Source organism: Strigops habroptila, chromosome 7 (genome assembly GCF_004027225.2).
Source record: "Strigops habroptila isolate Jane chromosome 7, bStrHab1.2.pri, whole genome shotgun sequence".
Classification (NCBI taxonomy): Eukaryota; Metazoa; Chordata; class Aves; order Psittaciformes; family Psittacidae; genus Strigops; species Strigops habroptila.
This window is the reverse complement of record NC_044283.2, coordinates 27,121,009-27,146,433: the sequence shown is the minus strand read 5'-3', so window position 1 is coordinate 27,146,433 and position 25,425 is coordinate 27,121,009. Positions and strand designations below refer to the sequence as shown.

Here is a 25,425-nt window from a genome sequence, read left to right as displayed (position 1 = left end):
GCTTCAGGTACTGCCAAATGAGCAACTTACCTGCTGATGTAAAGTCTTCTTTTATGATTTTTTTTTTATACATAGTGCTTACAGTCTTAGCCTCACTCAGACCTGAGTCCCTTCATACAACGTTTTACACTAATACAAACTGCTCAGCCCAACAACATGGGCAGGAACATGACTGTCTTTATTACTACCACACAACTGCGCAGAAATCATTGATGCTTAGGCTGCTTGTTTCCTGGCAGGACACAAGTAATAGGGAGTTTGTTGATACTCAGCAAGCTCTGTTGTTTGGAGTTTGAATCCTTGAAGCATTCAGCTGCCGAGCACTCCTGGAAGAGTGCTAAGGCTTGGGTGTGAGCTCAGGCTGCAAACTCTTGCCCGTGTTCAGTAATGGGCTGTGGAGCCACTGGGCCTCCAGCATAAACTCTGAATCAATTTAAAATGGAATCTGATGTCATTTGCAGATGTCTTTGTATACACTACCTGCATGCCTTCTTGGCCCGATATTCCCACACCAGTGTCAGCCACCTGGATCATACTGACATCATTGGCACCATCACCTACAGAGAAAAGAAGAAAAAACTAAACTCTCTTACTTGGAATGCAACCTGGAGGCAGCTTTGCTGGCTACTGCATATGGGGGTGGCAGAAAAAGACAAATATACAAGACCACAGAGAGTAGAGAAAAACATTTTTATGGCCAACAGTGCAGCCTAGGGAAAACCCTACAAAAAGCAGGGTAAGTGGAAGACTAGACTGAAATGAGCTATATTCTCCAAAATGGATTTTAGCTGTTCATTTTGTTAGAATGTAGCTGGTATGCTGGAACAGAAAATATGGGTGTTTAAAATCTCAGCCAGTCATCTCCCCTCTCCCTCCCTGTTCTGAGGGGTTGTGATAGAGAATGTCAAGAAAAAAACCCTTATTTACTCCTTTGGACATGTTACATAACACTGTGCAGGACTGCTGCTGTTCTTGTTGCTTTAGGTTACCATGAGAAATTTATGGACTAAATTTGCTATTTCGGAATACAAATATAATCTTACATCAGAGACAACTATGATTCAAAGGATTATCCTTTGTAAAGTAAATTTTGTGACAGACATTAACAAAAAAAACAAAAAAAAGGGGGGAGAGAAGAAACTGGCTTCTACTTTTCAGAGAAAAGAAGATAACCACAGGACTCACCTACAGCTAATGTCATTGCCTTTAGCTTACTTCGCACCAGTCTGACCAGGACACTCTTCTGCAGTGGTGTCGCTCTGCAGCAGACTACAGCCCGACATTTTTCTGTGAGTTCCAAGAAAACATTCTGTAGGCTGCCATGAAGGACATGCTCCAAAGTCCTTCCATCAATAACGAGGCCTGCACTGAACCCTGGAGATTGGGTGGAGAGACTTGCAGAGACATTCCCAAGTTTCTGACTGGGTTGTTTTTTACAAGTATTCTTCTGGATGCCTTCTAAAATTTTGCTCATCACCAAGGCACAAGCATCCTAATCAAAGACAAGAGTAAGGCAACTTATTAAAATACTGTTTGTGTTCTGGCTCCCTTTTCAATTTATGAAATACATATGGAGAAAAAGTCAGATGCTGCCCTTGTGCAGCATTTCACTTGAATACAGAAAGGCTCAGACATGAGGCTGAAGAACTCTTTAAAATCACAAAGGATGCAGTCTGTTGTTAATAGAAGGGCCCGTGATTTAACTTTGTTAAGTAGGTTGTATTGGGTATTGTACTAGAAGGGAAAAAACTGAAGCAAATCAGAAAACGTTCATAAGACTAGCAGAAAAAAGAAAAATATTAAGGATTCTGTAAAATAAATGCAGCTTTGATAGAAGACTTTTGCTCTCTACACTTCTTTTGTCCAGCATGCAAAGCCAGAAGTGCATTTCAAATCAGATTATAGGTGAGCTGCAATGAATTACTGAAGAACTGGCCTTGTGGAATCAATATAAGATGCCCAAAAGATTCTTGGTATCAATATATGTAATGCGCATGCTATATAGAAGAAAATACGTGTTCTTAAATCTTCTCATTATTTTTCTTTGAAATGCAACGGTATTGAATACTGTCTATTTTTTATTTCAAAGCCTAGTTAGAGGGAGGATGAGCACTTCTGCAGAAAGGTCTCAGTTCTCACTGTTAAGTAAGATACTCATTCCCCTGTAGGAAAAAAGGAAGAAAAAAGTGTTAGCAAAAATCAAACCCCAAGCTTTCCTCTAATGCAACTGGACTAAAAATCCTTTCTTTTTCACTTTATTTTCCCTGCAGTTACCACTTGCCACACTATCTTTTATGGCAGATACAAACTGAATTTCTAAAGTAACATATAAACAGAGAAAAAAAAAAATATGAAAGGTCTCAGAAGAATCCTCCACTCCTTTAGAGAAGTCTCAGATTTCATGTCTCTGCTCTGAGACGCGACATTTCATATGTTGGATTACCAGTTACAGCTAGTAACTTCTCTCTTAAGAACCCTCGAATTGATAAAAATCAAGATTTGAAAAACTACTGGTTATAAGCATCCACGAGAGGACACAACAATCAAATAGGATTAAAATTGCCTCCCAAAACAGCAGCAGTTTTAACCACTCTTTATCAATGACTGAATTACTGGGTGGTGGGGAGAAGGCAGCTTTTTCTCTGATAAAATTGTTGGCAGATTAGTTTTCTTGAATGGTTTACAATGTAGTTTCATGAGACAATTCTTTGAACATTCATGCAAGACAAGCAGGGCTGAGGAAATATTTTACACAAAGCACCATAAAACTTAATACAATAGAATTTACATGACCATAATTCTTACATTGCTAATATGCAGCAACTCACAGCCATCTGAAATCTCTAGTAACATAGAACAGTAGAATCATTTAGGTTGGAAAAAACCTTTAAGATCATTCAGTCCAATCGTTAACCCAGCACTGCCAAGTCCACCACTAAACCATGTCCCTAAGCACCACATCTACATGTCTTTTAAATACCTCCAGGGATAGTGTCTCAGCCACATCCCTGGGCAGCCTATTCCAATGCTTGACCAACCAAGTGAAGCAACTTTTCCTAATATCCAAACTAGACCTCCCCTGATGCAACTTGAGGCCATGTCAACTCTCTAACCCACCACAAAAAGAAATGAAGCAGTTTATTCAATTAAAATAATTAAGCATAATTTAGGGACTGTATACAAAGAAACCAATGATACGTACATATAAAGGATTTAATATTTTACCTGCAAGGAAGCAAACTGCCAGTTTTCCAGTATTTTCATCTTCCAGGAAATCATGCTGTCTTCAGTTGGTTGGGAAAGCGGAGGACATTTTATTTTTCTGTACTGCCTTGTGATACAGCCTGGCTGAATTTTTCAGTGGAGAAAAAAAAAAAACCCAACACATAACATGAAGAAAAGTGTAACTTTCCGTTCACCTTATTCTGTGACTTGAGAGTGAAGATTCTGTCATCTGGTTCCAGCAGTTTACAAGCATAGGCAATGTTGACAGCTGTCTCTCTCTTGTCACCTGTCAGCATCCATATTTTTATTCCCGCTTTCCGCAAGGCTTGTATTGTGTCTGGAACACCCTCCTGCAGGCGATCTTCAATGCCAGTGGCACCTTAATTTAGACAAAGATGAGTGCTACTGTATTTCCAAAACCAAGTACTGCAAGAGTGACAGAAGATGGTTCTCCACGTGTATCCACATCCCGAAATAGATACCCTACTGGGATATGCTTGGGAATTTCTCCCTTCCACATCTTTCTGTGCCAGAGCTCATCACATGCGAGACTGTTGACACACACCCTGGTTATAGCCTCGGGGACCTCCAACTCTTCAGAAGACCCTTTTAAGCCAACTTGTCTCATTCTCACAATTGTTACATCCCCTAGTGGTTGTGAGACACAGACTCCCAGGCTTCTTATGACAAATATATGCTATTATTCTCAGTCCCTCCCACCCCAGACTACCCCAAACCTTCTTTCATGTATCAGCTCAATCCTTCCTATCTCAAGGCCCACTTCTCTTCCTTATCCTCAAGTCTGCCCCCCAAGCCGAATTCTGTATACCTCTTGTCCCATGCCCTCACCTTTTCCACACCAAAATCCCCTCCTTTTATGGCATGTTTTTGCACACTGCTGCAAAGACCTTACATTCATCATCAGGTTTCCACACTCATGGCTGCAGTACCTGCTGTCACAGGTCCTTTCAATTCATAGTACTAAGCTCTGTGTTTGCCCTTCCTTCTGCCTGCACTGCCAACCTTGACATGTTCTCCCACAGGGAGGAAACGCCTGCTTTAACACACAACCATCAGAGGTTAAAGAAAGACTTTCAACAAAAAAATACAGAGACTTTAAGAGAGATATCCTTTTCTCTGATGTGCACAGCAGGCAGACCTGTGTCCCTGAAACCAGCTTAACAAAATCTTCTGTTCTGGTAAAAATGAGGTAACACAACATCAGCATAGAACAGAACCAACTCTGAAAAGCTGCAGTGCCAGTGATTTACTATGGTACAGGGCATTTTCATCGCTTTTTCACAACACAAATGGTACTAAATCATAACCAGAAGACATGGGTTGTCTTGTGGGATTCTCAGGCTAAGAGAGTTTCTCAGAAAGAAACTTCAGACAGCTGCAGCTAGGTTCATTCTGAAAGACAAACAATAAAAAAATTCAAAGCAAAATTTTCCCTCCTAGCATGTTTCTAGTGTGGGCCTGTAGCCAGCAATTTGAATACAAAGCACTGTCATATGGGGATGGATAAGAGCCAAAAGGTCAACCAAATTTCTCATGCTATAGCAATTTTTTCCTTAAGTAGCTGCCAACACTGCACAGAGCTCATGGCCCCTGGTCACTGGGAAGACAAAAACCTCCAGGTCCTTGCTCTGTGCTCTGCCTGTATTTTGATGCAAGGAAACAAAAGTGACAGAAGAGAAGATGCTGGGATCTATTTGACGCAAACTGCTTTGAGAGACACTGTCAGGCATTGAGGGAAGAAAGAAAAATGTTCTTTCAACTTGGGCAGTCTATACGCTTAACTCTCCCCTCCTTTTAGTACTAAGGCATTTATGGCATTTGCACTGAGCAGACGTAGCACAGAATGAAGGGAGTAACACCTTTCTACACAATAAAATCTGTCTCTCTTCAGCTTGTAGCATGAGGTGCCTTTACCATCACGGTCAGTCAGTCAGATCTTTGCATTTTGTTTTCCAAATGTTATTTGGTGGGCAGTCCTGTGGAGCTATTATCCCATACTGCCTGCAGTTTACCTTTTACACATCTATACCAAACGTTTTTCATTTCGTCTTGGCCTCCCCATTTCTGCACAGCTGAATGACCACCAGAGGAATGGTTCCTGAAAAAGCATGCCTGACTTCTTATCTCCATGTTATTACAGGAGGACACAGCACAAGCATACCCACTGCGCCAAAAATGCAACAGTGATGGAAAACATGGCCAGAAGTGGGATCCCTGTGTATGTTTACCCAGGCAGGCCTTTGATTTGTTACTATCACTTCTTGTGCTTATTATGATGACACTTAAAAAACCTGGTGAGCACAAAAAAGAAAACAAATTAAAAAAAAAGGACAATTAGTAAAATTTCACTCTTGACAAACAACAGAACACTTGCTGTCTTCAGTGTTTTTTACAACTAGTACAAAGTTACCAGCAAGATTTATGGAAATTCAGGAATGACAATAAATTCTAGGCCTGTAGAAAGCTATGTGTTACACAAACTTGTAACATGTAGTAAATTAATTCCAAGTAAATTCCAATTATGAATACCATAAGCAGTTTCCTGGGAGTTACAGCATTCTCTACCTACCGAGCAAAGTTAGTTCGGTCTCAAGCCTGATGGCAGATTCAAGCAGCAGCTCCTCCCTGTTGTCAATACTGGTTTCTGCTAAAAAATGGTGATTTAACCATTCTGCATATTCTGCATCACTCATCGCCTACAGAGGGAGAGAAAACATATAGCATGTATCTATACTGTGTTTTCGAAGGCACCTTGGTGTCCTCACAGTTACTTTGCTGTCGTAAATGCCCCATCACGTTCATGGATTTAGTACAATGTCCATAGTGTCAGATTACTTTGCCGGGCTTTACAAACCAGGTTACTCACTGGCACCCTGCAGGTTCCTGGAGCTGCCCGACAGATTTCCATTTAGACGGAAGGCAGGCCAACAAGCATAGTATACTCGCCATGCTGCTCTTTAATTGCACCTTTGACACAGCCATAGAATCACTGTATAGCTGTGTACAATTTGATGACTGTACAGCTACACAGCAAGTACTTTCACTTTGCATAAGGCTTTGTAAAGAGGTTTCTTACCTGTTTCAATCCCCATCGAATTTTACTTCTGAGCAGCTTTGAATTTAAAATGGAATCTCAAAACATCACCCAAGTTTTGCATCCTGAGCTTATAACACTGCAAACTGTTTGTGAAACCAAATAAACTAGGTCTGACTTTATTTGTTTTCTGTGTCTGGAATTCCAAGCCGGGCAAGTTTCACTCAGGACTCTGGAATTAAAACCAGACTATTTGACAACCCCCATCTTAGAATTAAGCTCTTAAGCTGCTTGGCATCCTAAGCTGACAGACAACAACTATGGCAAGCTAACAGAAGTCAGGAATTTATTTGGGTCAACTTACAAATGCCTCCTAAAAGAACATAAGGATAAACAAAATGTAGCAATGGAAGCATCTGTTTAGAAAGTGTCTGTTCCACTGGACCACTCAGATTGGTCACAGACATTCGTAAAAATATGTATTAAAAGGATTACCTTCTTAGCAATACACAGAGTGCGCAGTCCTCTCCTGGCATAGTCATCCAAATGCTTCTGAGTTCTCTCTTTAATCTTCTTTTGTTCCATTTCTGAATTATTAGTATCTACTATCACACAAAAAACAAAGTAAGCAACTTAAATATGCATTCTTAGGCTAAATTTAGCAGAAAATTTTGAAGGTCTAAATAAGTTTTTAAAATATCAAAATATTACCAGGCTTCATTTTACTTGTGAAAGTATCTTCATGTTTGCATGATGTACTGTGGCTGTATCTATAGAGAGCATCTGGCACCAGCAGTGAGCGGGAACCTATCTGGTACTGATACATCTCTGGATGCCAGCAGTATAACAAAAGGTTTTTCTAAAGTAAGATAATTTTCTAAAATGAACTGGGTCACAGGCACCCAAACAGCTTTACTGTCACTGGTCTAGTGGGAGGGAGCTAAAAGGGCAGTCACAGAAAAGCATTTTTAAAAATAACTGTTAAGGGGTGGGCTATTCAGACAGGCATTCAACTCACCTAACTTCAGACACGTAGAAGTTAGGTTCCAAGCTTACCTTGAGAATCTAAGTAAGGAAAAGCACCTCAAAACATAAAATTACCCCTAGTAAGATGACAGATTTTGGAGGTACCAGTTCTGCCCCATGGCCTACAGAGGCTTTTTGTCTGGACTTTAGAAAGCTAATGTTGGTTGAGTTAAAATCCACCCCTGGAACTGGAAATACCCCTCTTCCTTACTGAGATCAGCCAGCCACAGAACATACAAACCAAACTCCTTTCTGCAGAAAGCAAGCCTTTAAAAATAATTCCTTATATTACTTTCCAAACCATAAAAAACCCCAAAACACCTGGAACATCTTGTAAACTTAAGTATATTTAGGTATTTATTTCTAACATACACAGATAATGCTTTCTCTTTACTGCCTTCAGTTAAAAATCAATGACTGTTCATTAGTGTATGAACAAATCAGTTAGTGCTTAAACATGGTGCATCCCTCCAGTGGCCCATTCAAACAACGTTTACCCCCTAAAAAAGGGCCCATCAGGAGGCACCACACATTTATAGATATCATTATTACACCTAGAAACACAGAAATAGTCAGTAATCAAAGGAAAAAAACCTCAAAAAGCACTGATTGGTGACATCTGCTACTGAAACCTCTCTCGAACAGCTCAGAAACACTAACATAGGCAAAGACTAGGAAGTATCTCACTCTAATAAACACCTCTTGCTGTGTAGCAGATGTCACCTATTCAAGCAGGTGGCCTTTGTAACTGGAAATACTTCAGACCCCTCCAAAGGATCTGCTTAGACATGACTAAATCCTTCGAATAAGAGCTGCTTCTCTCTTAGTTTCCACACCAGCATACCAGTCATATCTAGGTGACAAGCAATACTACCTTTCTGGGTTCGCTATAAGGAACTATTCACAGAAAATAGTTCTGCTTGGTTACTTGTCTCTCATGAATCTGGCCATGTGTTCAACTGTGCTGAAGAATGATAAAGGTGAGAAAAGAATTAGAAGTTCTCTACATACCTTCAGATGCAGTTCTCAATAAATCCATCATGACTGAGTCTGCACCTTTTGTGTACACCACCACTTTGTTGGAGACTGGATGCCGAACCACCACTGACATCCTTTTCCGCACTGAATCAAAAGGCAGGATATGCAAAAGCTGAAACGTTAAAGATCCCAGACCTGCGAAGTCCACAGTTACTTGATCTGGAGACCTAGACTGTAAAATACATCTATAAGCCCTAGCAGCATGAACTAAGGCAGCTTCATCTGGACTCTCAGCTTCATAACAAAGTTTAGGTAAGGGAGACAATTCAATAGATGATGTAGCACTGTTGCGTTCACAGCCAGCAGCTACATTCACCATATCTAGTTCTTGAGGCACTTGGGAATTCTCTGGGCTGTCCGCATTGTGAGGCTCAGCAGCCCTTTGAGCAGTTCCATCCAAAGCAGGTGAAGCCATTTTCACTCTGAAAATAGATAGTTTGCTCACAAAACTACTGGGGCTTTCAGATGATGACTCTTTCACACTTGGAAGTGGGGAAGAACTTAGTCTTCGGACTGACAACCTCTGGAACATCTGCCTGATTTCCTCAAGTGATTTAATTGGCATCCTACCCAGCGAAGACAGTCTCATCTGGAACAAACAGTTAGAGAAAGCATTTATGTTAAATTCTTTGTATTTTACTAAATTGAAGAAGGACAGCTTACAAACCATGTATGTTTCTTAATGAATGTAGTATTTTAAAATTTACCATGAGTTTGATTGCTTGTATTAAAGATGGCCAGCTCAATTAAACATATAACCATATAAACATATAACCAATTAAACATATAACATATAACCACATGAGTTCACTAAACAGCTTCTGGAAGAGCTTCATTATTCAAACCAAAAGTATTGTAAAATACTTCAGGTCTGAAAACCATATGCATTCAAAGTCTGACTCATGACTCTTCTTTAAAACTGTTTCAGTAATGAAAACATTAGTATGACACAACTTTTAAAACTTGTGGCAAATGGAACTAAACACTTTAATTCTTGTTCTGAATTAGCAAGGTATTTGTGAAGAATAAAGCAACTCTATACCTCCTACAGTAACTAGCTAAAAAAAATACAATACCTCATATCGATACTTCTTTAATGTCTGAATTTAAAACAAAAGACAGTTCCTTTCTCATAAATGTTATAAAACAATTGGTTTATTGTTTCTCAGAACAGTCAGGCAGCCAATAGCTTAGAAACAAGAAACAAGGCACGCAAGTTTGTTATTTAATTCTTGTTACTGGGTAAGAGTTAAGAATGAATTGTCATCAGGAAGCATGTTCTCCTTTGCCACTGAAAAGCATAAAGCAAGGACAGACTCTGGCTTCAGTTCTACCACAGCTGCACACAAGTTGTAATGTGTCTGCATTCAGCATCATGGAAATAGAGACTAGGAACATCTTTTCATTGCCTCTTCCTAAGGCAACACTGAAAACTTATGCTGCCTTGATCTCTTCCATGTCATTTTGCATGAACTCAGAAACCTCATGCTACATTGCCCCTCCTGACCTACCTACTAGTGACCTGGAGATCATCTCCCCTGCAAGCAAGTCATCCAGAAATATGATTCTCAAAAAAACAAGAATCTTGCCTGTATTTTTTTCTATATCACCTTTAAGGAGTGACTGATTAGTAACTATGAACACAGGTGCCCCATCCACACATGGACCTGTAGGCTGCCTGCTATGCTTTCTGGGAATGCCTGGAAGCACACTAAACTACCACTCTCATTTATACATAGGAGGATACCTTTATACTCCACAGGATACCTTTTGGGAACATCTCTAGCAATGGTTGCATGTTCACTGCCTAGATGGACACCAAAATCAAAGTCAATGAATGGACATCACCAGTGGATGGGGGGACAGAAAATCAAAGCTAAACTTGGGAATTATCCTGCTGCAACACAGTCAAAATTGGTAAAAGATGGGCTTATGAAAATCCCATCCCGCGGGGGGGGGGGGGGGGGTGGGGTGGGGGGAAGGATTTGAAAAAGATATTAGTATCTTTAAAAAAATGTTAGGCTGTGTGCTCTGAAAACAACAGGTCTCAGGAATACTTACACACACTCCAGACCATTAAACCAGGACAGTCTAGCAAAGGCACTGTACACTCAAAGTGGCATACATACACTTCATGCCATACAGCAAAGCATTTTTTCTTCAGATTATTACATATATGAAACTTGACCTTCCATACTTTTGCTGAAACTCTATTTGAATAGTCAGGGAATGGGTAAGACCATTCTCAATTTCAATATTCTGGGAGCCTTCTGAGATTATTTTTATCTTTCAGCCAATAATAACCTATTTGTAAAGGTAACCTGAATGTTAGGGTACTTTTAAAGGAACCTGTGCACATATCTAGAAAAACATAACTAGAATATAGAAAAAAACACAACTTCAATTTAATCTCAAAATTTGTGTTGTAGAAGTTATGAACTGTCTATACACAGAAGCAAAAATATTGAAGCCAAGTTCTTCTGCTGAAAAATGCTACCAGCATTATATTACACATTAACTCATTGCACTTTGTGGGTTTACAGTAATTCCCATCTTTGTAAGAGGACACACCAACAGAGGAGAAAAGGGTAATTTTTTAAATGTCAGTTAATTGTTTTTTCCTTTTGCAATCAAACCAAAGGGAGCTCATTTCTTTACAAATATAACCAAATAGCCAAAAATAAGACCTTGTTACCTTCTGACGTGGCTGATTGGGGACTGAAACTACCACAGTATTACAGATTGCCAGAGCAAGAAAGAAGTCAGTGATGTACATTGTCTCCAGAGATAACTTGCTGCTAGCTTCTGACTGATCATAGGAATGAGAAGAAATTTGACTGAACTTCTTCAGCAGTTGTGCGTCTGGTACAACATCCGTTTCCTATTGATGAAATGAACAAAACTGTCCATTAGGTTGTAAGTTTAATCTCAGTCTCTGGAGGTTAAACTAGTCACAGATGAAATAAAGTAACACTATGGTGTCTTCATGGCTTTCTGTCAGCCCATTAAAAATGGTAAACTTCATGCCCAGACAGGTAAACAATAAAGCCATAGTTCACAGACACTTCAAATGAGATTAAGTATGATGAATGCTAATTAGACATCTTCAGGTAGAGAAGCTGAGTTTTTACCTCTACAACCTCCAATAAGTATTGGTCATCCAGATATTTCCCATTAAAACCAGAAAATGCTAGAAACCTCTTAAAACAAATTAAAAACTGTTATTAAGATGAAGCTGGTCATTTTAGCTGGAGTGATCATGGACTCACAGCAGCAAGAACTAAAGCATACACCTTCATGACCCAACAAACACCTGTGCAAATAGGATGCTGCCAAGCAATCATGGGAGGCTCTGGTTTTGATCAAGAGGAAAAGGATTTTTCAAATGGTAAAAAGATATTCCTTCATGAGTTACGGCAGAAATTTAGCATCGAAACCTACAGCTTTTACTTACAATGGGACTGCTGAAAGCAACATGTCCTGAAGGGGGAACATCACCTGCTCCATCTTCCCTTCCTAATGCAGAATGACTACCAGACAACAAATTCAAAGACTTTCTGTTCAAAGGTTCATTCACAGCTCTGCAGTCCTGCCCCCGCCATTTTGACATATGCATCGAAGAGCCACACTGATGATAAGCTGAATCCTCATCATCTGAATCCACCTCTTGATAGGATTCCAGCCTTCTTGCTATGGAAAGGGAAACAAAATTATTGTTCCATGAGCAGGAAGAAACTTGTCTAAAACACTGCTTGGAGGTTCAGGAAACAAATTTTTAAAGTAAGAATTTAGTATACAGTTATTTATGGAAAACAAAACCCATAATAAATCACCAAGCTGACTTTCTGTTTGAGACACTGCACTTCAAGAGTCACACTTCCAGATTCTAGAGTGAATCCAGAAGCAGGAGCAAGAATGATCAGGGTTCTAGAAAACACAATCTGCACAGAAACACTAAAATAAGCTGGAGTTACAGAGCCTCCAGAAGGGCACGCTGATGGGAGCCAAATAATAGTCTTCAAGTACATGAAGGGCAACTGCACAGAGAAAAGTAAATAGCCTGGTTTTTATGCACGCTGTGGATAATAATGGCCCTAGATCGTAACAGACTCAGGCCAGGTGTCAGCAAAACTCTGTCAGAGAAGATGTGACAGACAGACTAGAACAGAATGGCTGAGAAAGCACTGAACTGGACTTCACTGGAGGTTCTGAAGAAACAAACAAATAAAAAATTCATAAAGAATGATAGCAACAACTCTGCCTTAGCCCAGAGAAATGGGACCAGATTACCTCTTGATAAGTTTTTTGACTTAATTATTTGATCATGGATCAGGATTGTATGCTGGCGGTTTGGTAAGTACAGCTTCTAGCAGGAACTCACTGAAACAATCGTTTCTGTATTAGACACCCCCTCACACACACACATTTTCTGAGTATTTTATTGAAAAGAAGGTTTAAATAATAAAACTTCATATTGACATCTCTAACACCTTTACACCAAAGATATAAATGCAGTTCTGTGCCTCACAAATCTAGCTAGGGAGATCAGTGGTGTAAAGAACCTCTGCAGCAAATGGAAACATTGCCTATGCTATCATGTGCTTGTTAAGAACATACTCAAGTGTTTGCACTGGAGTTCTGGGACAGTGTTGGACGACATTCAAGAGGTTGCAATCTCAATCCAGACAGCACTGGATCACTGTATGGTATTCAGCTTTCAAGTTTTTACCTGTCACTGTGAAAACCGCATGCAATGAACATAAACTAGTGGTTCAATGCCTGCATCCACAGACAGCATGGAAAAACTGTTCTGAGAGGTGTGCATTGCCTACATATTTCATTAAAGTGTGAATACAAACAATGGCATCTTAGGAAAAAACCAGTATTAACATACAGACATCTGCAACAACACTAATTCCCTATTTTTTTCTTCTTTAAATTGGCAGCTACTTTACAGGAAAGAAGTGAACAGTGCGATATAATTCTCTTTTATACAAATGGGAAACCTATTCACAGTTGCGTCTCCAGCTCTGGTGCTCAGAATGAGATGGAAATAAGTTTATTACGTCACTCGTGAGTCCTTTTCCTCCCAGCCAAAGCACAGGAGCTCACCTATGTTCAGGAAACGAGCTATTGGGTTTTCTAGCCTGTTAAGTTCTCTTTATTTCCTGCTTTATTCTGTTTCTGGAACATAAATGAAAGCCTCCTGTCCCTCATCCTGCTATTCTGATGAGTTCAGGAAAGCAGGGAGACCAGAGCTTACACCTTCCTTGGCAGGCCATCTCCCTGATGTCAACATGAATTTAATAACACATTTCTGTTATTAAAAAGATAGGTGGGAATGTAACAAACTGGCTCTCCACAACTACCAAATACAATATCCCACACATGGTATTGATACCTTTTAGCAGAAAGCAGCAACAGTGACTTAGTACATGTTTGTAGAGGCAGATTTGAACAACACATGCCCATTCTGCTTTCTTCCCAGGCTGTCGAGAAGCCTGCATGCTCTGTCTAAAGTAACATTTGTGGACCTCTTAATAACAGCACACTGCTCTGCTGTCATGGTCCAAGAGGCACATGTTACATTACACAGAACTGCCTGGGGCACCTATTTTAAGGGTTATGCTGAATCACAGTCATTGCTGCTGTGTGCTTCCCTCATGTGCACTGCTTTACCCTGGGCAATACAGATATCAATACACAAATATATATAAAGACTAAGTGGCTTGTATGCAAAAGACTGTACTGTCTTGCAGTGCAACTCTGACTATACGTAGCAGGAGCCTTGCAAATAGTAGCTCTATGCAACCGGACAAATGTTAAACAGAACTGAAATACAGGACTTCCAACATTTTTCAAACTGATTTTCAGGGCTCACATAATTTCTAGATTGTTAGAAAGAAGCACATGCTCACCCTCCAGGTAAAACACAGGGCTCTGAAAACATATTCTACTTTTTCTTTAAGTTGTTCATTCACCAAGTTCAAAACTCAAAAATATTTCTCCTCACTTTACTGTTGTCATCCTTCCCAGTATAATTATGTGAAGCCAAATAAGCACCTGGACTGGCACACCTTAAGATTTTCAAAATATGTGCAGAAATTACTGTAAAAATGCTGTGTAACCATCTGCAACACAATAGAAGGGCTGAACTGATTCATGCTGTGGCCAGCAGGGTGTGCCTTTTGCTCGCAGTTGTGAACAGCTCTATCTGGCAGCAAAACCACCAAAACCCCAAGGGGGAGTTTAATACAGAGCTGTGCTGCATGTGGCCGCTGTCAGCACCTCACCTTTGATCTCATATGGAATACCTGCACTGCCCACCAGCAAAATAGCAAATGTCCGCAGCCACTGTACTTACATACAGTAACAGCAATAAGAACTTTGTGGTTTTATCTAATTAATAAAACAGATAATGGAATCAAAGACTTCATGTCACTCTGCCCAATTTTCTCTTTTGCCTGGAGTTCTATCTTCTCCGGGATATTAGAAAGCTTTAAGTGGGCTCTCATGAAAGGTACATTGAAAGATGCTACACTATTAGACAGTGAGGCTACAACTATTCTGAAACACTGCTTGTTGGCTTTTTGGCTAAGAATAAACAGGTGTGTGAGATGTAAGTAAGAATACAACAGTCATTATTTTTGATGGAGGTATTTAATGCACACATGTACACACATGTGCTTGACTTGTACTTAAACGTTACTGTTAAAGCTCTAATTTTTTACGTAGTTTATTTGGGTTACTGTATCCTAAAGGACAACAGTATGTTAAATTGGAGCCTTAAGACAGACTACATAAAGGTGCTGTGGCAGCCAGCAGATGTCTGAACCCTAAAATGCTAGGTAAGCATTGGCACTCTAGTCAACAAAGAAAAAAAAAAAAAGGAGGGAAAGACTAGATGGGTATTTTCCAATGTTCTGGGTTCTGAATATTGCAGGGAGAGAAGCAAAACACAGTAGGCACGACTTCTTCCACAGTGAGTAAAGAATGTTTTGTTTGTGGTATCAAATACATTGAAACTTAACTAGCTGTAAATCAACACCTTACAGCCAGCCTTCAAGTCTTTTAATACACTATATATGAAGGGATCTAAATAGCAGGAAAAGACGTGTGGCTATTAGTAGGATCAGTCTGAATTCTTATCTTCTGTGAGTGTGTAATGCCACAGAAACCTCATGAAGCCCACTGGACCCTATCAAAACTTTCAGCTTCTAAGAAGAGAAAAATGACTCATTGTGAACACGTTTAGTGTCTTACCATTTTCCTCATGGCAATACTCCTGTCCTGCAATGCTGCATCTCCGAAAAACCATTTTATTTTCAGTGAGGGTTCCAGTCTTGTCAGAGAAGATATACTGAATCTGGCCAAGGTCTTCAGCAATATTCAGTGCTCGACACTGAATTGTTGAGTCTGTTTTCTCATGGTAAAAATCAATGTCATTCTGTATTAAATAAATTTGTCCCAATTTGACAATTTCAATTGAAACATAGAGAGAAATTGGGATCAAGACCTACCAAAACAAAATACGGGGATTAAATAAAACCAAACTCTTTGGCGAGTTACAAACATGAAGTAGCTCTACTGAAGCTGAAGAGTTACATCAAGGATATGAATGAGATCAGAATATGACCAACAAGCAGTTACCTGTAATAAGATGATCATCGTCCAGAACATATTGAACCCTGCTAATGCTGGAGGAATCGATTTCCCATCTGGCTCAGGTATCGTAAAAAAAGGTACTTCCGAATACCTACTTAACCAAATTCCATGTCCTTGAAAATGAGAACAAGATAAAGTGAGTCAGTTGTATGTAAACTGTATTACAGCTCAGGGTCATAGTGTTAGGTGTTATACTCTGAAGTTCTTGCTACATTTTTAAAATACCGTTTTATCTCTTGATTTTTTCCTCATCAGGAACCCCATTAAAATTAAGTAATGTACATCTGAATAAATACTTTACATGCATTTCTATCATCAGAACATCTATACAGCATATCTCAGAACTAAAGGAATACTAACTACACTTGATAAACACTCTTTTTTTCCTGCAGAAAAACCTCTGACAATTAATTGTATTATCCTTGCTTGTCCAGCTTTTAGTTAACATGTGAACGCATCATCGTTATTAAGTGTAGTCTGAGGAAGTTTTTTTAGACATGTTTTAAACACCTTTTTGATTTGTCATAGAAGTTAGTCTGTTTAGATTTACTCAAGTTCACTATGTAATCTCTCCCTAGAGTACTAAGTCCTTACAACTCAAGTCACACTAGGCCTCTCTCCACAATGCTGTACATGCATCTCATGTTACCTGAAAAATCCTAAAAGAAAGTAGGAGTTTTGCAGAGCAATGAGTGAAAGAAAAGACAAATCAACCAGAGAAAGGAGACATCAATTGGAGGAGCAGGTTCCAGACTTACAAACTCACACGAGGAACATACCTCTTGACCACACTCCAGATTAAACATGACAACATGAACTAAAACCCGGCAGCATCCCCAGCTGCTAGAGAATTATGCTTGGATAACAGCAGCTTCTGAGGTGCGCTGTTAAAATGAATCAGCCCCAAAATAAACATCAAGCATTATAGGCTGTGAGAAGAAAATAGGAGTTTGCTGATTCTTACTTACCTATTGCACCAGTTAAACACATAAAGATTAGAAGCACAACACACCAAAGAATATCAGTGTTCACTTTTCTTTCCAATTTACTGCGCTTGTAATGAGGGCCACTGTTATTCAGCATGGCTTTGGTTTCATGACCTGTAACCACAACACAGGTTGAAATTTTCTAATAGCAGGTATCGGAACCACAAGTTCTCTGCATTTCTAAAGGTCTGAGAAACGAGACATTTCTATAAACCAATATTTGAACAGAGATTGTAAATATGAGCAAACTAACTGCTCCTACAATATATGAATTCTGTCCTAAAGAAAAGTGAACAAGCTAAACCAAAATCTGCCATGTACATGTTAACTTTTATACTGTCTATAATATTCCTTCCTATAGAAATTATCTCGTTTTTGATATTTTCTACATTATATATAATATTTTCTACAAAATCCTGCACCTGTATTACAACTGTCTGGATTCATCTTATTGATTAGTTTTAAAACCCTACCCTTTAATACAGAACAAGGAAGAAGAGCACTAGCTTCAGTTTTGGACCAGGAAAAAAATTCTAAGCAAGCCACTCATCTGCATGTCCATTTCAAAATCTGGGTTTACCATTGCAACTAACAATTGAGGACAAGGGCCTGTTCACATACAACAGAGCTGCCCTTCCATGAATAATCAGATGTATCAGTTCTTTACATCGTTAAAATTAAAAAAAACTTAATCCAGATATGCATTCCTAATATTTCTAGCTAAAGCTGCCTTTAGCTGGACTCAAGCTTTCACGCTCCTAATTCCTACATGTATGATACAGTGCCTTAGGACACGTAACTCTTTTCTTGTTTGCAAGGCAGTCTGTGAAAGCCAGCGGGGTTCACTAACCTGCATACACCACTATGCCTACAACAGCTTCTGTGTTTCTCACTGTGCATCCTCGGAGCAGTAGGTTTTCCTTGCTCAGGCCCACTCGATCCTTGTTTGAATGCTCACTGAAAAAAAAAAAAAAGTCCATTATTTCAGCTCTAGCAATTACCACTCAGGCTTTGCAAAACCATTAGGGAGCAGATTTCCTAGAGAAGCTTCTAAACTCTGACAGCCATTCTGACATTTCCAATTGGACTTTTCAAAAGAATAGGGTAACATGCATGCAGATCACCTTTGAAAATCCAGGCATGTAGGCACTCTATTAAAATTTTCTTGTTAAAAAAAAAGCACTCTTATTAAAACTTTACAAGCATAAGTATGCAATATTATTGAAAAGAGCTCAAAACAAACACTGGAAGTCCAAAAGCCTAAGACTTCTATTTGGATTCCCAACATCAGAAAAAAATTGAACAATATAAAATCCCATTTTAAATATACTGTGAGCATCACTACTCCTGTGGCATACTTTCAGTAAAGGTAGGCCCACTCTTTGTCAAAGTGCTTCCTCGGAGACTAAGATTTATATATGAGATTTATATGTATTTATTTTTCTTTTCATTTTTCTAATGTGTCAATGTCCACAGGGAACAATATAGACATTATAACTCTCAAAACCTGAAAATAAGTCACCCCATGAAATAGCATTTTGTTTTCTTACTGTCTACAGAAAAACATAAACCTGTAAGAAGAAAAGACATGGATAGGCACATTGGTCAAAAGGAGTTTGATCAAGTCACTGATGGCTACACAAAACAAAGCAGAGCAGGAGAGGAAGCCAGTCCTTCCCATTTCCATTTCTGAGCAATGCAGCTAGTACAATCAGGCCATGGTCCAGACCAAATACTGCAGATACCACATGTAATTAAGAGCAGATTTGAAACAGCTATTTCAAATATGGACTATACAGTTCCAAACCAGCCTGAACTAAGATGCTGAAAATATCCAATACAAAATAAAAAGCACTAGTGGGCTTGCCCAGTTCACAATCTGCTGCTCAGAAAGCCCTTCTGGAGCTCTGTCTGTTGGGCTGCACTCAGAAATGTAGAGGTGCAAGCTGACATATTGTCATTATTTTTTAAAGCAAACATTACAAGCTCTCTGAAAATTAGTAAGAGCACCAAAGCAAATGACAATAGTTTAAAGAGCCACCAAGTCTACTTACACAAAGCCTCGGAAGCAACTGAGGTCATTGTTAGGACTTTCACACTCTATTCTACTGGAGAATTTTTCTGGATCAATTTCAGAGACCTAAAGCCATCGGAAAAAACCCAAACAAACAGAGAACTCAGACAAAATGTGATGGAACTTAAAAACCTTATAAATTCATATGAATTTAACTATTTAACAATTTAGCTCTGAAACTGTAAGTTTCAAAGTGTTGTGGATGCTCTGCTTGTTACCCGGCATAAATCAGACTTACACAGCATGGAAGGACTTATTACTAAATATCAAACCCTGGGAAGTATCAGTTGAATTGCTGATATTTTGAGAACACTGGAGAGGAGAAAATGGGTGGAAGGACGAGGGAAAAGGAAAAAAAAAAAAAAGCAAGAACATCTGAAATGCACACATTTCCCATAGGGGTCTTTTCATGACAAGGAAAAAAAAGAGACACTGTTTTCTCTGCAACCAGAAATTCTTCCAAACAGCCATTGCCATTGTTCCCGATACCATGACCAGGATGCTATCTGGGGTAATGCCTCTTACACAGCACTGCCAGCCTTACTCAGCCTGAGTTTATAAGGACAAAGCCTCTGGCTGAAACTCAGCTGGCAGGGCACTACGGGTCTGCGAAGCTGCCCATGGCTCTACATTCAGAAACCATGCAGTCCTGACAAGAAGACTTTACAAGGATTTTTTTTTTTTTATTATTTTTTTTAATTTGAGGACAAAAATTAACATTCTTGAATGCTAAAGGAATTGTCACTTTTTTTGGACAATATGACTCTTCCTAGCATTTTGGTGCAACTTTTCTGGAAACAGAGAAAACACTCTCTTTCTTGAGTGAGACTGAAATCAGACCTCATAGCAGGAGCTGGTATGATATCACGGCCACCTCACTATGATGTAAGCCTGAAGAACCATTTGAATTTTGCCTTACATAATGATATGTATATACAGAAAAATCAAACAGTCTTTTCTGCCTTACTGTTACTAAATCAAGAAAGAAAAAAATGCACGTTACTGTAAGGGGATAAGAAAGAGCTTTGTTTATGGATATCACATCACACCTTCAGTTTTACCGTAGCTGCTAAGCAACAGGGTAGTCTTAATGCTCACAAGGTGGTACTCCTCACTTCCTCACCACTGCTGACAATTCAGGGGCAGTTCAGGTAATTTTATCTCCAGAGGACTAAACAGTCTGTTATTATGGACAACACAAAGGCTCCATGCTGTTGTTTTCAGCATGATGTTTCAGCAGCAGGACTCAGTACCAGGTGTGCTGAGGGTTGCAGAAATGCCGGGATTCTTTGTTCTTCTGATATCACCTTGTTTCTGCCAGCCTTCAGCATTTTGTCTGCTAGGTATAACGCTAAGTGCTTTATGGAGATAAAAATATGTCTGCAACATGAAAAAACAGTGAAAGAGAGAAGATAGTATGTGCTTCTCTCTCTAGGTCTTTATACAGCACAGAACTCCCTTCTAAGAAATTGAACCCATGACATGAGATGCACCCATAAACTATTTCTTGACTCTACCTGCATAGTTATTTTTACTAGCTAGCATTACTTGAAATAGATCTCTCTTTCTCTGGGTTAAGGGAACATGAAGATTTGCTCTAGAATAACTCAAGCAACAAATCAGAACTGTTTTACCTAGTTATTCTGTTTTCAGATGGGGGTTGCTGAGCTATCAAGAATTTGGCAATCTAGAGGGCTGTGTGGTTTGTTGAGTTTTTTTTGAGTTGACTATCTGTCATGTCAACTTTCTTACACCACTACAAAGGCACAATTAATCACCTGCTCTGAATATCCTCTCACCACCTGCCTCTGCTTTAGATTAGTTTCTCCATCGAGGCCTGCCGTTTCAATGTAGCAGATCCCATCCAGGTCACTGGAATATAACAGCACCATGTCAGCGGGAATGATTTCATTACGTGAAAGCCGGATGAAGTCCCCAACATTGACATTCTTCCAGCATTCATCTATGTATTTCTTCTCCTTCCTGAAATACATACAGAAACAGTAATTTTTTTTACAAATGCATAAAGAGGAAGCTCAAACGCACTGTAACTAGAAAATTATTCTAATAGTTGATTTATGCTTCCAAGTCATTAAAAAAAGAAAAAAACCCTCTTCTGAGGCAGTCTATTAGCTAAAGGTGAATATAAATTACAAAGAATCAGCTCTGGGGTCCAAGCCCTGTTTTTCTGCGAATTACACTCCAGATGCCCTCTCAGAATTATTTTAGCCCTATTTAAAATTCAGCCCACTTGCTTCCTGTATTTTCATTCATTATTCCAAGAAAGCAAAGAGTGTTTTCAGGATTTCTCTCCAGGTCACCACTTTTTCTTGCAATTATGCAACTAAAAACAGCAAATCTTTTTCCCTTCTGATAATGCCTTTCAAAAATGTCTGTCTTACAAGATGATGAATGTCTACCAGTAAGCCAAGAATATTCAGCAAGCAGTTCACTGATGCTCTGAATATAAACACTTGTATTTACAGGCTTTTAAAGTATCTTTTCCATTGATTTTGAACATAAGGTACCAAGACTTTATAATACTCAAGAAGCTCAGTGAAAGCTCAGGCCTGCCAAGTGAGTTGAAATTCTTTATTAATTAGAAGTATCCAGGCATAACATGCGTAACTTTGAACTCTTTTCAACTTTCCCTTTATAGCTGCTGTTCTGTCCTCAGCTGAGATGAAGAATCTTCCTTTTATACAATCACAGCAGTTTACTGCAAACACAATGAGGGTTAGAGTGGTGAACAGGATGCAAGGTAACAAGCAACAAGGAATGCTTGATGAACTGGAGGCATGAAGTAGTAGGCTACTGCAATACGGGTGATGAAACACACCTACAGTTGCTGTTACAAATACTGCACAGGTCTGGATGCAGTGCATGTTTGTACAAATTATTACTGCCCTCAGTGACTGCCTGTCTTTTTTGCCTTGCACAGTCTAACCCTAGAGCTATGTTCAAAGAGAGAAGCATGTACTCTGCACAATCTTCGTGTCTCAGTCATCCAGATTGGGGTATAGTCTGGGTTGTGCTAGGCCTGTCTTGCATGTTGTGCTTCCTTCCCTGGATCTCATTCTAAGCTGGCTGAGAAGCACATTCACACTGAGAAGTTGGGAAGTACACCTGGCTTCTACGGTGTAGATAAGCAAAGAAGCTTCACAACATGGATGTTGTGTATAGAATGGCACATATCTAGTAGCTTTAATCAAAGTGCTAGCTATCTAAAATGCTTCTATTAAATACTGAAATAGAAATAGACATTTCTAATGACAAAAAAAAAAAATCAGAAAAATATTCCCTCTATCAAGCTTTGCAGCCACACCTTTCAGACCTGCATTATCTGACAGTACTCTTTTGAAAATGCTTGCCTACAAACAGAAGGCACAAAGCCTGCACAATTAATCAGTGTACTGATGACAATTTCTCCAGTAAAGATAAGGGGGAGGTGGTTATGTTACTGAACAGTTAAGTCCAAACAAATCAAAACCAGGAAGCAACAAAAGCTGACATAAAACGAAAGTGATATAAGGCACATCTGTTTTCTCCTTCAGATGCACATTCCCCAGATTTCCACACAGATGGAAAACTGGCATAATGGAAAGCATGTAAAACTTAAAGCTACAGCCATGTCTATCAGAAGATGGATGGACTGAAAAAAAAAACCAGTGCAGGAATTAACTTAGTTAACTTTTCACACCAGTACATTTTCTTGAAATTAAAGAAATAGATTGAGGGTATAAAAAAAAAAACAAACCACCAACAAAAAACCCCAACCAACTAAAGAAAACCAAACTAACAAAAAGACTTGAAGGAAAAATTTCTAAAGTAAATTAATAAAACCCAACTAATAATAGATGTAAACAGGAAAAGGGAAGTAAGATTTGCTGAAACAGGATGCGACTCTCAGATACTGAAGATACGACGTTAGCTTTGATAGTTGCAAAGGTGCTAACAAGGAAATGTATTTGGGAGACTTAGCGAGCTGAAAACTAGTGATTTTTAAGAACTACTCCTCAGGTACTAAAAACTACATCAGCATAACTTTTTATGTAGGCCAATTTACCCTGCTATGAAGGCCAAGTGAGTCCCTTTAGCGCACAACACGAACTGGAGCAGAATACCCTGGTCATTCCAAAACAGCACGCTTTTACCTCACCCTCCAAAGAGGACGGAAAGGATTTGAGAACCCAGGAGGGTGGTGGGAGAAAATTATTTCCACAGCCAGTTTGTATCTAGAAGAGTTAAGAGGAAGGATGGAAACGGAAAGGTAAGCAAGGCAAAATAACCTCATAAGCAAAGAAAACAATGGCATCACTGTATTATACAAATATAGCAAGACAAAAATACCACGTTGAAATGTTGTCAATTTCTGCCACTGACTTCTACAAGAATTTTTCAAAATTAATTGGAATTTGCAAAACCACAGAAATATTTGGAAATTAAAGGTTTTGTGACAAAGCAACCCTTAGATTTATCCTTGAAGTAATTATATACTGGAGATTAAAAAAAAAAAAGGAGGGGAGAAAAGGACTGGTATTGTCACATCCCCATATTTTTTCTAACTACCAGGTATTTATTGAAAAATTATGAAAACTTACTTGTCTGTGCTGCCAGTGTTAAGACAAGCCCTCAGGAGACAGCAAATATTTCTCTTTTAAATAAACTACCTATTTAATAACTGTGGTACTGAAAGTATACGATGCTTCTTTTTAATTGATGCACCTGCAGCTACATGCAAGGCTTGGAATGAAACAGAAATGTATTTGAGAGGTCTGCAGGAGAGGAAATAAGAGAATAAAAATGTATCAGCCAGCCAAGTTATCTGTCCTGCTGCTGATGCAGCAAATGGATTATGCACATATTCTTTATTCAGTTCAGCACGAAGTCAGACAAAAATTTTAACTGTCTTTAGTAGTAGGTCAGTGGAGGAATAAGTGGATTTTTCCATCATAATCACCTCACCACATTTCCACTGAAATGACACAAACTACTATTTTAACAGATGCTGAAACAGAAGTGCCTACATACTTTGTGCTTCATGGCTATTTTAATAAGATCCTACTACTCTTAACTTGTTCAAAATGCATGAGGACTGATAACTAAGTATTTAACATCCTACCAACAATTAAAAACTAAATTAAATTGCACATTAGCACATATTATTTATTGATGTTTTATTAGTCCACAAGGGAGAGATGAGCAGGAAAAAACAACTCCAAACATTTTAAGCAACATTATCTTATCACATTTTCAAGACAGAAATAAGCTTTCCTGGAAAAATCAGCACAAAGAAACTAGCATCCAGTTGCTCAGACAGAATTATCAAGGCACCAAGACTGGCACATTTTGTCAGGGACAACAGAGCACAGTGCAACAAGTTTCTGCTATGGACACTACTTTGTATAAAAGCAAGCCTCACAAGAGCTCAAATTCAGGATGACTGGCCTAATAATAATGCATATTGTCTTCAGATACCAAGAGGTGGCCTTCCAGCTTTCGAGCATGACAACTACTACTTGGTTGAGATAGCAAGAAAAGCCATTATGTCGGGCACTTGTCTCAGCAGCCATGTAGGTATCAGTATCTAATGTGAAAGTAAAATTACACAGACAGTATGTACAATGTATACAACTTCTCCGGATGAACAAATGCACAGTAAAAAAAACCCTGGAAATTGTATTCAACATTAGCTAGTTCATCATGTTTACAACTGATATGACTATGCTTGATTTAACACATGCACTGGAAAAGTCAGTACAATTTCGAAGAGATTCTTGTTAAACAAGTTAAAAAATTCTGAATCCTAATGTGAGATTAATGGAAGTCTAAGATAAATCAGCTTACATGTAGTGAACGATCATTTTTGTACCAATAAGATTTAATCATCCTGAACCATGCCTCCAAACTTATTTTTAAAACCAGACTATACTATATAAAATAATTCATGATAACAAAATTAAAGAGGAAAAAAAAAAGTTACAAAACCTAAATATTTATAGGCACAAGAAGGAATTTTTACAGATGACTAATATGGCCACTGATGATTACACATTTTTGGTGATGGGGAACGAATCAAGCCAGAAGAGAAGATCAGAAATTATTTCTGCTCATTGACATTGCTGTGTGATTGCAAGTAACACAAAGTTTTCAGGGATATAGATATTGAATGCTTCAGCTTTCTGACTATGAATTCTTTCAGGATACATGGCTATTTATAGCAGAAATAATCCAGCTTCTTCTTTAAGCCTTCTCTGCAGACATGAAAAAGAAAGAAAATGTTTATCTTCCCTAATAGCCCAATTATTTGTTTCAAGCTCAAACTTTTACAGGTTGAATAGAACAATTCTGGGAAA

The 25,425-nt window shown here is 38.8% G+C and overlaps 1 protein-coding gene across 12 annotated transcripts in view; it reads right to left on the bottom strand.

Annotated features, from left to right (window-relative positions):
- ATP10D (ATPase phospholipid transporting 10D (putative)) overlaps positions 1 to 25,425 on the bottom strand; it is a 55,777-nt gene that overhangs the window by 15,898 nt on the left and 14,454 nt on the right. For 9 of the 12 annotated variants that reach the window (XR_003992162.1, XM_030491433.1, XM_030491427.1 and 6 more), the window contains 14 exons: positions 20,848 to 21,052; positions 19,050 to 19,135; positions 17,846 to 17,952; positions 16,978 to 17,109; positions 15,995 to 16,122; positions 15,608 to 15,860; positions 11,799 to 12,034; positions 11,040 to 11,225; positions 8,318 to 8,933; positions 6,776 to 6,885; positions 5,816 to 5,942; positions 3,420 to 3,604; positions 1,186 to 1,492; positions 481 to 557 (listed from right to left, as the gene is read on the bottom strand). Coding sequence is in view for 11 of the 12 variants with exons in the window: in XM_030491433.1 (XP_030347293.1) it covers positions 481 to 557; positions 1,186 to 1,492; positions 3,420 to 3,604; positions 5,816 to 5,942; positions 6,776 to 6,885; positions 8,318 to 8,933; positions 11,040 to 11,225; positions 11,799 to 12,034; positions 15,608 to 15,860; positions 15,995 to 16,122; positions 16,978 to 17,109; positions 17,846 to 17,952; positions 19,050 to 19,135; positions 20,848 to 21,052 (2,755 nt within the window). In the remaining variant the exon portion in view is untranslated. Of the gene's footprint in view, positions 1 to 480; positions 558 to 1,185; positions 1,493 to 3,419; positions 3,605 to 5,815; positions 5,943 to 6,775; positions 6,886 to 8,317; positions 8,934 to 11,039; positions 11,226 to 11,798; positions 12,035 to 15,607; positions 15,861 to 15,994; positions 16,123 to 16,977; positions 17,110 to 17,845; positions 17,953 to 19,049; positions 19,136 to 20,847; positions 21,053 to 23,135; positions 23,305 to 23,670; positions 23,735 to 25,425 lie in introns of those variants that run through there. The other 3 variants (XM_030491436.1, XM_030491434.1, XM_030491428.1) reach the window with 3 other exon arrangements.